Here is a 12885-nt window from a genome sequence, read left to right on the forward strand (position 1 = left end):
CTTGCAAGGATTGTGAGATATTTATGCCAAAAATATAAGACCCTTGGTTTACTTAAAGAGACACTTAAGCCAGAAAAAAAATGAGTTTTACTCACCTGGGGCTTCTACCAGCCCCCTGCAGCAGTCCTGAGCCCTCGCAGCCACTCACTAATCCTCTGGTCCCCCGCTGCCAGCTAGTTTTGTTTTTGCCGACAGGCCCGTCAGGACTAGCCACGCGTAGCTTTTCCCGCATTCCCGGCTGTAATTAGCGCTATTGCAGGCCGCAACGCATAGACATGCGGCAACGCGTATGTTTGTGCGCATTGCGGCCCTTCTGGCTTAAGGTTCACTTTAACGCCTACATAGACTCAGACTGACATGTAGAGTTTTTAACAGACCTTATCCTGTTCACTGTACACTGCTGGGGCCTGAAAACTGATCTCTTACTGAGCACGGAGGGAGGGGGGGGGGGGGGTGTTGGGGGCACAGTGATTCCCAGGGGGGCCAGTTCCCCGGCGTAGCACCACCCATGGTATCTGACCTAAATGTCCATGTGCTGCAGAACATTAGGAATTACTGTAAGTAAATATTAAATAGTTGTTGAACACTGGCAGTAATGTACACTCATGTGCTGATTTAGGGGCAGTTTACATCTGCACAGAAGATGCCTTCCCCAGTAAGCGCCTGCAGCAGCTGATTAAGGCTCAGCACAAACTGAGGACGGATGCTCCAACTGACATCATTCGCAAAATTCGATTCGGAGACCATGTTTACATCGAACACGCAGCTGACATAGTAAGTTCCATTGTATTCTCCAAGTTAGAACCATGAAAATGACATGTAGATCAATCCTGCATAACATGTGGGTTTCAAAAGGAACTTGAAATGAGAGGGATATGGAGGCTGCCATATTTATTCCCTTTCAAACAATACTTGGCTTTCCTGATGATATTTGATACACCAGTAGTGTCTGAATCACACACCTAGAACAAGCATGTGGCAAATGCAGTCTGACTGGAGAGCTGTAATAGCAGCGCTGGAGATTTGGGTGCAGTCGGTGCCACCATAGGCCGTAATAGGAATTATGGCTAAAGTGGCGCTCAGTGAGTAATTTGGGCGCCGTCAAAAGACTGAGCACAAATTTACTACAAAAACACTGTAGTTCGGCCGCCAGCAATAGCTGGAAGCTGAATTACTTCATTCCCCACCATCCACGGTGACCTGGAGGGGGAATAGTAATTAACGCCGCCGGGACTTGTGCAGAAGCAGGGTTAGCTGTTTAGCAGCTTTACCCTGCGCCCAAATTTCCCATCGGCTGTTTTATAGGCATGCATCTGAAACCTCTGATCTGAATGCTTGTTCAGGGTTTAGGGCTAAAATCCTGTATGCCTTTATTTTATATAGCATGTGTATGGACCTTAACCACTTAACGACCGCCTAACGCCGATAGGCGTCGGCAGGTCGAAGTGGTGTTAACGTGGAGTTCTATGTCAGTTCACGGAGGGTGTCTCCGTGAACAGCCTGCGAGCCTTCGATCGCGGCTCGCAGGCTAAATGTAAACACGCGGGGAAGAAATCCCCGGTGTTTACGTCGCACAGCGCTGCTGCGCAGCAGCGCCATAAAGGAGATCAGCGATCCCCGGCCTCTGATTGGCCGGGGATCGCCGGTATCTGATAGACTTAAGCCTATCAGAGGCGGCGCAGAACGGATCGCCGTCCTATGCCGCCCACAGCGAGGAGGGGAGGGAAAGAGAGGGAGGCTGGGAATCGCTGCGGAGGGGGGCTTTGAGGAGCCCCCCCTCCCGCTAAACACAGATAACCGGCGGCGATCAGACCCCCCCCCCCCCCCCCAGCAGGACATCCCCCTAGTGGGGAAAAAAGGGGGGGGGGGAGTCTGGTCGCCCTGGCTGCAAGGTGATCTGTGGTGTGGGCTGAAGAGCCCACGCAGCATAGATCACAGAAAATTCCCCTGGTCCTTCAGTGGTTAAGAGACCTTTGGCACCTCTGTGCAATGAGACCACTCCCGGTTTGTACTGTGTGATGTAACGCTGCAGCATAATCTCCCTTTATCATAGTTGATTTCAGTTCTCTTTGCACCTGTTCACTGACCGCAGACTCACCAGACATACTTTGCCTCTCTCTGTCACTTTGCAGGATACGCTCAGCGATTGCATCACCAAAAAGCTTCCCATCCTCCTCCTCCGCGGTCAGGTCCGCCTGATCGTCATAGACTCTATAGCCGCTTTGTTTCGCTGTGAATTCGCTGCCAAGGATGCCGCCATCAAAGCTAGACATCTGCAGAGCATTGGGGCTAAACTCCACCAGCTAAGCCAAGACTACACAACGCCTATATTGTGCATTAACCAGGTAACTCACTATTTTATTTATTTATTTTTGTTATGTACAAGTCATGGACCGTTTTCAAATGAATTACACATCTGCGTCTGTATCCCCCATACACATGGCAAATCATGTATATTAGTGAACAGTAGGAAAAACAAATTGCATTTTTTGGGGGTGGGGAGTAAAAACAACACTTGTGACACATGGTGCAGGCGCAGTAGATCCCTCTGATCAGACTCGATCAGAGAGGGACCTATCTACTGATCGATTTGGTGGCAGGTTGACTAATATATGGTCAGCTTTAAAGGAAACCAGAGACAGTTTAAACTACAGATGCGCAGAAGACCACGACTGACGCGACTAAGCCAGTTACCAGGGCTGATTGCGGCTGACCGTCAGACCACGAGAGGACAACGTGGGACTCACACATACTTATGGGGTTGGAAGAAGCCCCCTGGGTAAGTATCAATTCTGTACTGTAAACCGTCTCTGGTACACGTCAAAGTGTAACTGTCGGGCATAAAATAAAAAATCAATTCTTTATTTTTATCTGGTAAACAAGTAATAAGGAAGCTAACCAGGCAATCCAAAATTAAAAAATCACTATTACTTTTCTTGTTGATAAATGATCATTCCCCAGTTTCCATGACTCTTATTTGGTACATCTGCCGCACAAAGGAAGTTGCAGGGCATGCTGGGTTGTCTTTTTTTGCTTCTTTACTTTCCCCTCAGACTTAACTAATGCAGCCTGATTGGCTGAAGCCTCTTCCCCTCCGGTTTTCCCCTCCCACACCTCTGTTCCTCTCTAATTGGCCAATATTTCTCATACTGAGACAATGCACTTTCTAATGCAGAGTTGGGTGGGAGTGTCTGAAGACTGGGAGAAGGGTGGGCAATGCATACACAATCAGGCAGAGGAGAGTAAGGAAGGAAATGACATCAGGATTGGCTTCAAGATAGACAGTTAAAATGTAGAATCCTAAGAAGGATTTTCTCTTTTCTTTTTTTTCTATAGAAATATCACTAAAATCAAAACGTGGACAGTGCAATACATATGTTACGTACAATAAGTAGAGCAAGTATTTATCTATTTATATACAGTATGTTGGGTTTTTTTTTCTGAGATAGTATGGCTGACAGCTCCTCTTGAATCTGCCTGGGTGGGAACATTGTGTCCAATGAGTAGGAACAACCCTGTTTATGTCATCTGGTGACTCAATTAGTGCAGAATTGCATTTAGAATACTCTTAACCACTTGAGGACTGCAGTGATTAACCCCCCTAAAGACCAGGCACATTATTGTGAAAATGGCCAGTGCAGCTTTAAGGCCAAGCTGCAGGGCCGCACAACACAGCACACTAGTGATTTCCCCCCCCCCCTTTTTACCCCCACCAACAGGGCTCTCTGTTGGTGGGGTCTGATCGCCCCCCGGATGTTTATTTGTTTATATATTGTTAGATAAATGTTTATTTTATAAATAAATGTTGCTGTTTTTTTTTATCTGTTTGTATTCCCCCCTCCCTCCCTTTCCCGGCTGGCCAATCCCCATGATCAGCTGTCATAGGCTTCAGCCTATGACAGCCGATCACCGCCGATAGTCAGGAGGGGACAGCCGTGTCTGCTGCTGATCGCAGCGCGGTGCAAGTAAATAGACGGCGATCACGCCGTCTAACAGTCTCCCGAGCGGCTATTGCCGCTCGGAGACTGAAGAGGGGGTGGAGCTCCGACCCCCGAGCAGGAGATGTGCGATCTCATGCAAATTAGAGCCCCAGGACTTGATGCCAATTGGCGTTAAGCGGTCCTGGGGCTGCGGCCGCGACCACGCCTGTTGGCGTGGGGAGGTCGCTAAGTAGTTAAAGTTCAGCTGAATGTAACTTATTTACAGTAGATGCACTTGCATACACTTTACAGTACACTCTTATCTTTCTGACTTTTATGGCAGTGGAATGCAACCCACCAGGCACCCAGCTTGTAGTGTGGCCTCATTACAGCCCAAGAGCAGCACTGCGACCTGTAACTTCCTAAAGGCATTTAAACTGGGGGGGGGGGGGGGTGGGTAGATATACACAGAAACAGATTATTTTTCTTTTTTTTTTAATACAGATTACTCTGTTAAAGGAAACCTGAGGCAAACTATTTATTCTTACATAAGACTTTCTCCAGCCCCCTTGATGCCGCTTTGTTCTTTGCCATCTCCCCGAGCCACTCCTGTCACCCGCTGGCTAGCCCGGTACTCTGGCTGAGTGGCACTGCGTTGCGCAAGTGCAGACTAGTCGAACTGTGCAGGTTCCCTTGATTGGGAACTTCTGTGCATGCGCGAAAAAGTACAACTCGGCCAGAGTACTAGGCGGGACCGAGCAGCCTCAAATGGGCTGGAGGAAGCCCCAGATAAGTATATAATCTGCAAACTTGTCTCTCCAGCTGTTAAGGTACTACAAGTACCACAATGCATTTGTCGTTATGAATCATGACTGTGGCTGTCAGACTCCTGCAATGCATTGTGGGACTTGTAGTTCCTTAACAGCTGGGGAGCCAAGTTTGCAGATCACTGCCATAGACTTAGTTCGTCTCATGTACACTTTAACCCCTTCCTGACAGACTAATGCCGATAGGCGTTGGGAAGGTGGCGGCCCCATGACCCCCTAACGCTGAAAGGCGTCAAGTCCTGGGGCGAGGTTTTGCAGGAGATCTCCTGCAGGGTGCTGACATCACACTGTGGGATCCTTGTTGCATTGTGGGAAATAACAGCTGTTTCCAACTGCCAAAAATGCAGCATCACTTTCCACAAACTTCACCTGCCAGCAGTAAAAATGTTGACATGTAAGAATGTAAATCAGGGAGAGGAAAGATTTTACAATGGGCAATCATTGACTAAATAATTTATAATTATTGTAAAAATTAATCACTTTTTTTATTATGTTATTTTCACTGCAGTTCTTCTTTAACCAGCCGGGCGGTATGGACGAGCTCAGCTCGTCCATCACCGCCGGAGGCTGCCGCTTAGGCCCTGCTGGGCCGATTTTTTATGAAATGAAAAGCAGCACACGCAGCCGGCACTTTGCCAGCCGCGTGTGCTACCTGATCGCCGAAAGAGGGTCCCCCCAGCCGCCCGAGCCCAGCGTCAGGACCTCGGCTGACGTCCATGACGTCACTCCGCTCGTCGCCATGCCGACGAGGTAAGCATAACAAGGAAGGCCGCTCATTGCGGTCTTCCTTGTTCTGGGGATCAGAATGACGCGTCCGGAGCGCCCTCTAGTGGGCTTTCATGCAGCCAACTTTCAGTTGGCTGCATGGAATAGTTTTGTTTTAATTAAAAAAAAACCCTCCCGCAGCCGCCCTGGCGATCTTAATAGAACGCCAGGGTGGTTAAGGACTAAGACATCCTAGTTACCAATTTTGGGCACGACTGGTCAATGGTCTTTTCTATTTCACTTTTTGAGTTTTCAGTAGTGACACAGTAGTAGAGGATGCAGATGTTGCTACCACACCGGGGCCCCTGGACTCGAGGGGCCCGTAAGGACTCTTTCCCTGTTCACTGCACTCTTTAATGGTGCTGTGGTGGTGATGATCTGCTCTATATGTGTTTTGAATAGTGATTATCAATAAACTATTCCTTTTCCTCTGTTTAAAGAATAACTGTAGTAAGAGGTATGTGGAGGCTGCCATATTTCTTTTTCCTTTTTAAGCAATACCAGTTGCCTGGCAGCCCTGTTAATCTATATGGCTACAGTAGTGTCTGAATCACACCAGAAACAAGCAAGCAGCTAATCTTGTCAGACCTGACAATAATTTCAGAAACACCTGATCTGCTGCATGCTTGTTTAGTGGCTATGGCTAAAAGTATTAGTGGCAGAGGATCAACAGGATAGCCAGGCAGCTGGTATTGCTTAAAAGGAAAAAAAAATATGGCAGCCTCCATATTACTCTCACTTCATTTGTCCTTTAAATTTCTCACACATAGCAGGTTTCCTTAGAAAGCCACTTGGTGCGCGCTCTACGTATCTCTCCATCTCTCCAGCGCATGCTGGGAGGGATAGGCAAAGAGCGCACTTCTCTTACGTCAGACTGGCCGCGACTGGCTGAAATGATGGGACCCGGTACCAGATCTGCAGACAGCGGAGGACGGCGGCGTGGGAGCGATCTGAGCGGATGGGGCTAGAGGAAGCCCCCAGGTATGTATAAAACTTTTTCTTGTATTCAGCTCTGGTTTCCTTTAACCAGTTCAATATCCACATGCGTCACAATTATGCGCCATTTACAAGGATCGGCCTTTAGTAAGGAGCGCACACTACGCTGCCAGTAGCATGCCCATGCTATAAGTCGCGATAATGTCATTAGAGCGCGTAACACGATTTAACTTACGCTGTTTCAACACGGTAATGTTAAAGAATCAAGCTGCATGAGCCACAGGTTTTGGGCTTCAGTTGGCAACATCTGGTCTATGCAAAAATGGGACACAGAGAGCCCAATATAGTGTAGTAAGTATGAAGGGTGATAGAGTAAGTAAAATAATACTCACAAACCAGGGTTACCTAGTAGGCAACCACTGTATACGCAGGTGGGGAGATTATACCTGTCCCCCAGTCATGATTAAAAAGTCGCTCTCTGTAGATCAGAAGAAAGGGGTATGGTACCCCTACACAAGGGGTAGACACAGGTATTGTATATAGTGAACAGAGGCGCCAAAAGAATAAAATAAGCTACAATTATAAAAATATGCTGAGGAGGTCATATTGGACTTGCCTCCCTGGAGCAAACACAGAACCGTCAATTTCATAAACACATAATTTTATTGACCTCTTCACAGAGGCACTTGGCGTTATCCTGATCCTTTACTGGTTTTGTACTTCTCGTTGATTGCCTGATGAAGCGGGTTGATGCCCATGAAAAGCGTTGCAACACTTTTTTGGAGTATGCCGATAAAATTATGTGGTTTTGAAATTGACAGGTCTGTACCTGCTTCGGGCAGGTACGTCCAATATGACTTCCTCAGCATATTTTAACAATTTTTAGCCTATTTTATTATTTTGTTGCCACTGTTCACTATATACAACATCTGGTCTATGGTCTTCTCATGCTGTGTAATAATCCTTTCTAAAACTGGTGCCTATTGCTTGTATTGTTTTGAATACATTATTTTGAGATTTCTTAGCTCTGGAGATTTGTTGTTTAGTGGAGATGGTCAATGTTATGCCAATAATTGTGGCTTGTATGCAGATTAGTTCTCAAACCAGTTCCAAGTTACATATAATTTACCATATTTTTTAGGAACCGGGCAGATCTTATTTTTGTAGTTCATTATGGGAAAATGATAGAGGCTGATACAGCTTGATACACTTTACTGTAGCTCTTCTCTGTTCACTTGCAGGTTACAGATGCTGTGAAGGAGACAGATTCCATCCTGACTTACATCGGGTAAGATCCTTGTTGCTATATGCATAGGGTAAACGTGTTGCCAAAGACGTTATCAAGATCTCAAGCTTTCTTTAAAGGGACTCTGAGCTCTACTTAAAAAGTAAAATAGTACTCACCGGGGGCTTTCTTTAGTCCAGCGCTGGTCGGGAGGTCCCACGACGGCGTCCTGGCTCCTCTCCTAGGCCCCGCTCCGGAATGGCTGACCGGCCGCAGCCCGGGCGACACTCTGCTGAGTGTCGGGCTCCTTCTTACGCGTATGACGCGGCTGACGTCACACGCCGGCCGCCTCGCGTCATCACGGCGGCCGGCGTGGCAGTACGGCGCATGCGCGCTTTAATCGCGCATGCGCCGTACTGCCACGCCGGCCGCCGTGATGACGCGAGGCAGCCGGCGTGTGACGTCAGCCGCGTCATACGCGGAAGGAACAGCCCGACATCGCCCGGGCTGCGGACGGTCAGCCATTCCGGAGCGGGACCTAGGAGAGGAGCCAGGACGCCGTCGTGGGACCTCCCGACCAGCGCTGGACTAAAGAAAGCCCCTGGTGAGTACTATTTTACTTTTTAAGTAGAGCTCGGAGTCCCTTTAAGGATCCATGAGGTGACCTAAAAAGAAGTTTTACGCACCTGGGGTTTCTACTAGTCCATAGAAGTTTATCAGGTCACAAACCGAAGGTCCACTCTGCTCCAGGCTGCTGCTGTCTCCTACCTAAGATTGCGGCCGGGTCATGGTCTTCTGCCCATATGTAGGCGCACTATGTGCTTCTTGTAGTTATGCTCCTATCGGCGAGAGCGCTCTTCGCTTGCACAGTTCAAGTCGTTCAGTTCATGTGAACTGCACAAGCGCAGAGTTCTCTTGACTATGGGAGCACAATCATGAGTGGTGCGCCCATGCATGCGCAGAAGACCTTAAACCAACCACAGGTCGCGATCGTATGGAGGGGAGAGCAGCAACCTGGAGCAGAGTAGAACGTTGGAGTGGAGCCTGATAGACTTCTAGGGCCTGGAAGGTAAGTACATTTTTCCTTATGTCGCCGCATGTATCCGCAGGGAACACACTAGAGGCGTTTGGCAAAACGCGCACGATTCTACAGGTTATTGAAGTCAAAAGCCTCGCCCAGGAAATGCATGTTTGTTTGCATTTTTCCGCGCTTTCTCCAGCACAACGTGCGTTCACAAACAGTATATGCCACCTAAAACGCGGAACAACCTTACCGAAATCTTGGAATCGCAGAGGAAAACGGCCCTGCAAGTGTGTTCCCTGCCTTAATATAATAGCGATGAGCAAGAAAAATATCTTGAAGTGCAGATTTCCCCGGGCCCAGAAAGGCAATGAAATTGAGCCAGTGAACATCTACAGTTGATAATCATACAAATAGCAAGATGCCAAGCAGCCAGTGCTGGCATCCGCAAAAGCTGCTACAAAAGCTGCTCCAGCTGTAACTGCACTTGTCAGCCAAGGGTGGTGAATAAAACACTGGGAGAAAGACAGGAAGGCAAAGACTAGGTGCCCATTAGGAAGGCTTACTGGGTAAGTTTGAGGGAAGTTAGGTAGTTTTTTATATGTAAGGTTTACAACGTTAAAGTTAGGCTTTTAAGATGAGTTAACATTGAGGAGGGAGCTAAAGTGAGATTTGGTGTCGGGAAGGAGGAATTGTTTAAAGGACTGAAGTGAAAGGGACATGGAGGCTGCCATCTGTATTTCCTTTTTCAACAATACCAGTTGCACGGCAGTCCTGCTGATCTATTTGGCTGCAGTAGTGTCTGAATAACACTAGAAACAAGCATGCAGCTAATCGTGTCAGATCTGACAATATTAGGAACACCTGATCTGCTGCATGCTTGTTCAGGGTCTATGGCTAAAATTATTAGAGGCAGAGGATCAGCAGGACTGCCAGGCAATTCCCTCTTGCTTCAGTTGTCCTTTAAGGTTAGACAGAAAGGTGGTCTTACACAATGAAGGGGTGGATGGTGCTCAGGTGTGACTCACCTGGCCGGTGCACAGGAGCAGCTGACAGGTGGGGAATTCACTGCTTTCAGCCTCCCGTGTGAAAGAGCTGTAAAGGTGGCCATACACTAAGGCCCAGTGCACACCAAAAACCTCAAGCACAGGGGTCCCCAACCTGTGGTCTGCGGCCCACTGCTGGCCCGTGGGACGTTTGCAGTTGGGCCGCGGAACAGTCCAAACAAACCTCCCCCCCCCCCTACTATACTGAGCACTGTACTAGCTATACTAGCCATACTGAGGTTAGAAAAAGATGTTGGTTCGCACCCTTGTGAATAACGGTAGAGTGTGCTGGGGTCAAAAAAGATTTATACTGTGTGTAGAAAAAAGAGGCCCCTCAAAAAGCACCACTCCAGCTACAATATTAACAATTACAAAAAGTCTTTATTAAGCATAATCAGTCACAAAATCAGGAATACAACCTGACAATAAGCTTAAAAACCATGATAAAATGTCCCATAAAATATCTCCATGCTGATAAATATTGCTTGCTGTAATAGTATATAGAGAAAATCTATCTTGCGACAATAAAACATGGATAAAGAGACAGGACAGCAGCTTCTCAATAGAAGCTGCTGCCTGTGAGAACCCGGGTTCAGTATTGCAGTACTATAGCTTTAAGAGGCAATTGAAATGCACAACACCATGGAACAAATGATTAAATAAGTGAAACATAACACTTAGTGAATATCACCAATAAAAATTGGTTATTGAACAAGTGAAAAACAGGTCCAAGACGCGGACAAAGTGCTGAAATAGTGCAAATATCAAGATAAATAAACACAATCTTACAAAAACTATAACATTGTATGTGCAAATAAGCTCCTAATGGAATCTGACAGTGCAGCAGCCCACAAATGTGTACACAGAGAAAGTGCAATAGGGCAATACTTAGCCAAGTAGAGATTGAGATGCAAGCGTGCAGCAGGAGAGACGGAGGATCCCCTCGAAGCTACCCCACTAGTTACGCGGGCGCAACCCCGCTTTGTCAAGGAGAGGAGGAACCGTCGGTTCCTCCTCTCCTTGACAAAGCGGGGTTGCGCCCGCGTAACTAGTGGGGTAGCTTCGAGGGGATCCTCCGTCTCTCCTGCTGCACGCTTGCATCTCAATCTCTACTTGGCTAAGTATTGCCCTATTGCACTTTCTCTGTGTACACATTTGTGGGCTGCTGCACTGTCAGATTCCATTAGGAGCTTATTTGCACATACAATGTTATAGTTTTTGTAAGATTGTGTTTATTTATCTTGATATTTGCACTATTTCAGCACTTTGTCCGCGTCTTGGACCTGTTTTTCACTTGTTCAATAACCAATTTTTATTGGTGATATTCACTAAGTGTTATGTTTCACTTATTTAATCATTTGTTCCATGGTGTTGTGCATTTCAATTGCCTCTTAAAGCTATAGTACTGCAATACTGAACCCGGGTTCTCACAGGCAGCAGCTTCTATTGAGAAGCTGCTGTCCTGTCTCTTTATCCATGTTTTATTGTCGCAAGATAGATTTTCTCTATATACTATTACAGCAAGCAATATTTATCAGCATGGAGATATTTTATGGGACATTTTATCATGGTTTTTAAGCTTATTGTCAGGTTGTATTCCTGATTTTGTGACTGATTATGCTTAATAAAGACTTTTTGTAATTGTTAATATTGTAGCTGGAGTGGTGCTTTTTGAGGGGCCTCTTTTTTCTACACACAGTATACTAGCCATACTGGGCACTATACTAGCCGTACTGGGCACTGTACTAGCCGTACTGGGCACTATACTAGCCATACTGGGCACTATACTAGCTGTACTGGGGCTATACTAGCAATACTGGGCATTATACTAGCTGTACTGGGGCACTACCTACCCATACTGGGACTATACTAGCCATACTGGGGCAACTATGCTATCTATGCCCCGCCGCACTACCGAACCCCCCCCCCCCCCCCCCCCCCCCCCCCCCGCGCAGGACACTATCCACCAGGACGCGCGCACTCCGACCACCCCCGCAGTCCCCGAAAAAAAATTTGGTCAGAAAGTGGTCCCCTGCTTTAGCAGATCCCCCAACGCTAGAGGTTTATGAAACAGATTTCAGAGCGATTATAGGCATGTTTAGAGAGATTTTTTAAACATGCCCAGCTTCTTTTGGAGCGTTTTTGTGTAGCAGATTTCATATATTGTTACAGTAAAGCTGTTACTGAACTGCTTCTGTAACAAAAACGCCTGGAAAACCGCTGTGATCTAGCGTTTTTCAGAGCGGTTTGAGCTATTCCTATACTTTACATTGAGGCAGAAACGCTTCTGCAAACCGCAAAAATGCTGCAGGAGTCACGTTTGCGGTTTGCTAAAAACCTCAAACCACTGGTGTGCACCATCCCATTGAGTTACATTAGCCAAGCGTTTTCACAGGCGGCAGCAGTTTTGAAAACGCTACCAAAAACGCTTGGTGTGCACCAGGCCTAATAGATGGCTACCACAAATCAACCATTAGAGACTCCTCTGAGAACCAGTCTGAACAAATCCTTCATTATTGAAAATCTGCGGCACTGCCTGCCAGGCCCCCCAGGTCTCCCCATCTATGTGCATCCCCCACCCCCGTTTGGAAAGAATAAAGGACAGTTTGAGAATCCCCCATTAGGTGTTGAACTGTCAGAACCATCAGAATAATAATTCCTTTTACTTACTTGGGGCTTCTACTGGCACCCTGCAGTCACCCTGTGCCTGCGCCATCACTCAACGATCCTCCGGTCTTCCGTCGCAGCACAGTCTTGATTTTGCCAACTGAGCCTGTCACTGGCCACTGCGCCTGTGCGGCCCTGGCCACTTGTGTCGCTGGGCGTGTCTTGTGCAGGTGCCAAGTACAAGAAAATCTCAACTACGCCTGCGCAGGACGCTGCTGGTGACAGGAGCACAAACAAGGACTGTGCAGGCGCAGTGGCCAGCAACAGCCTCAGTCGGCGTAATCGAATTTGAGCCGCAGCGGGGGACTGGGGGATCATTGAGTACCAGCGCAGACCCAGGGTAACTGCAGGGGGCGGTAGAAGCCCCAGGTAAGTAAAACCACAGCTAAAACCTATTAACTATTGACCCTTTCTATTTCCTGCATACCTGATTTTTTTAACTTTATCAGGCAGAGAAATATAAAATGGAACTTAACAT

General features: G+C 47.3%; 2 protein-coding genes across 3 annotated transcripts in view; one reads left to right on the forward strand and one right to left on the reverse strand.

Moving 5' to 3' along the window:
* Positions 1-12885, forward strand: part of XRCC3 (X-ray repair cross complementing 3) — a 29646-nt gene that overhangs the window by 15216 nt on the left and 1545 nt on the right. For both annotated transcript variants that reach the window (XM_068254338.1, XM_068254339.1), the window contains exons 5-7: positions 620-774; positions 2133-2345; positions 7690-7736. In XM_068254338.1, coding sequence (XP_068110439.1) covers positions 620-774; positions 2133-2345; positions 7690-7736 — 415 coding nt within the window. The remainder of the gene's footprint in view (positions 1-619; positions 775-2132; positions 2346-7689; positions 7737-12885) is intronic.
* KLC1 (kinesin light chain 1) overlaps positions 1-12885 on the reverse strand; it is a 203042-nt gene that overhangs the window by 11115 nt on the left and 179042 nt on the right. The window lies entirely within an intron of this gene.

Source organism: Hyperolius riggenbachi, chromosome 9, assembly GCF_040937935.1.
Source record: "Hyperolius riggenbachi isolate aHypRig1 chromosome 9, aHypRig1.pri, whole genome shotgun sequence".
NCBI classification, from domain to species: Eukaryota; Metazoa; Chordata; class Amphibia; order Anura; family Hyperoliidae; genus Hyperolius; species Hyperolius riggenbachi.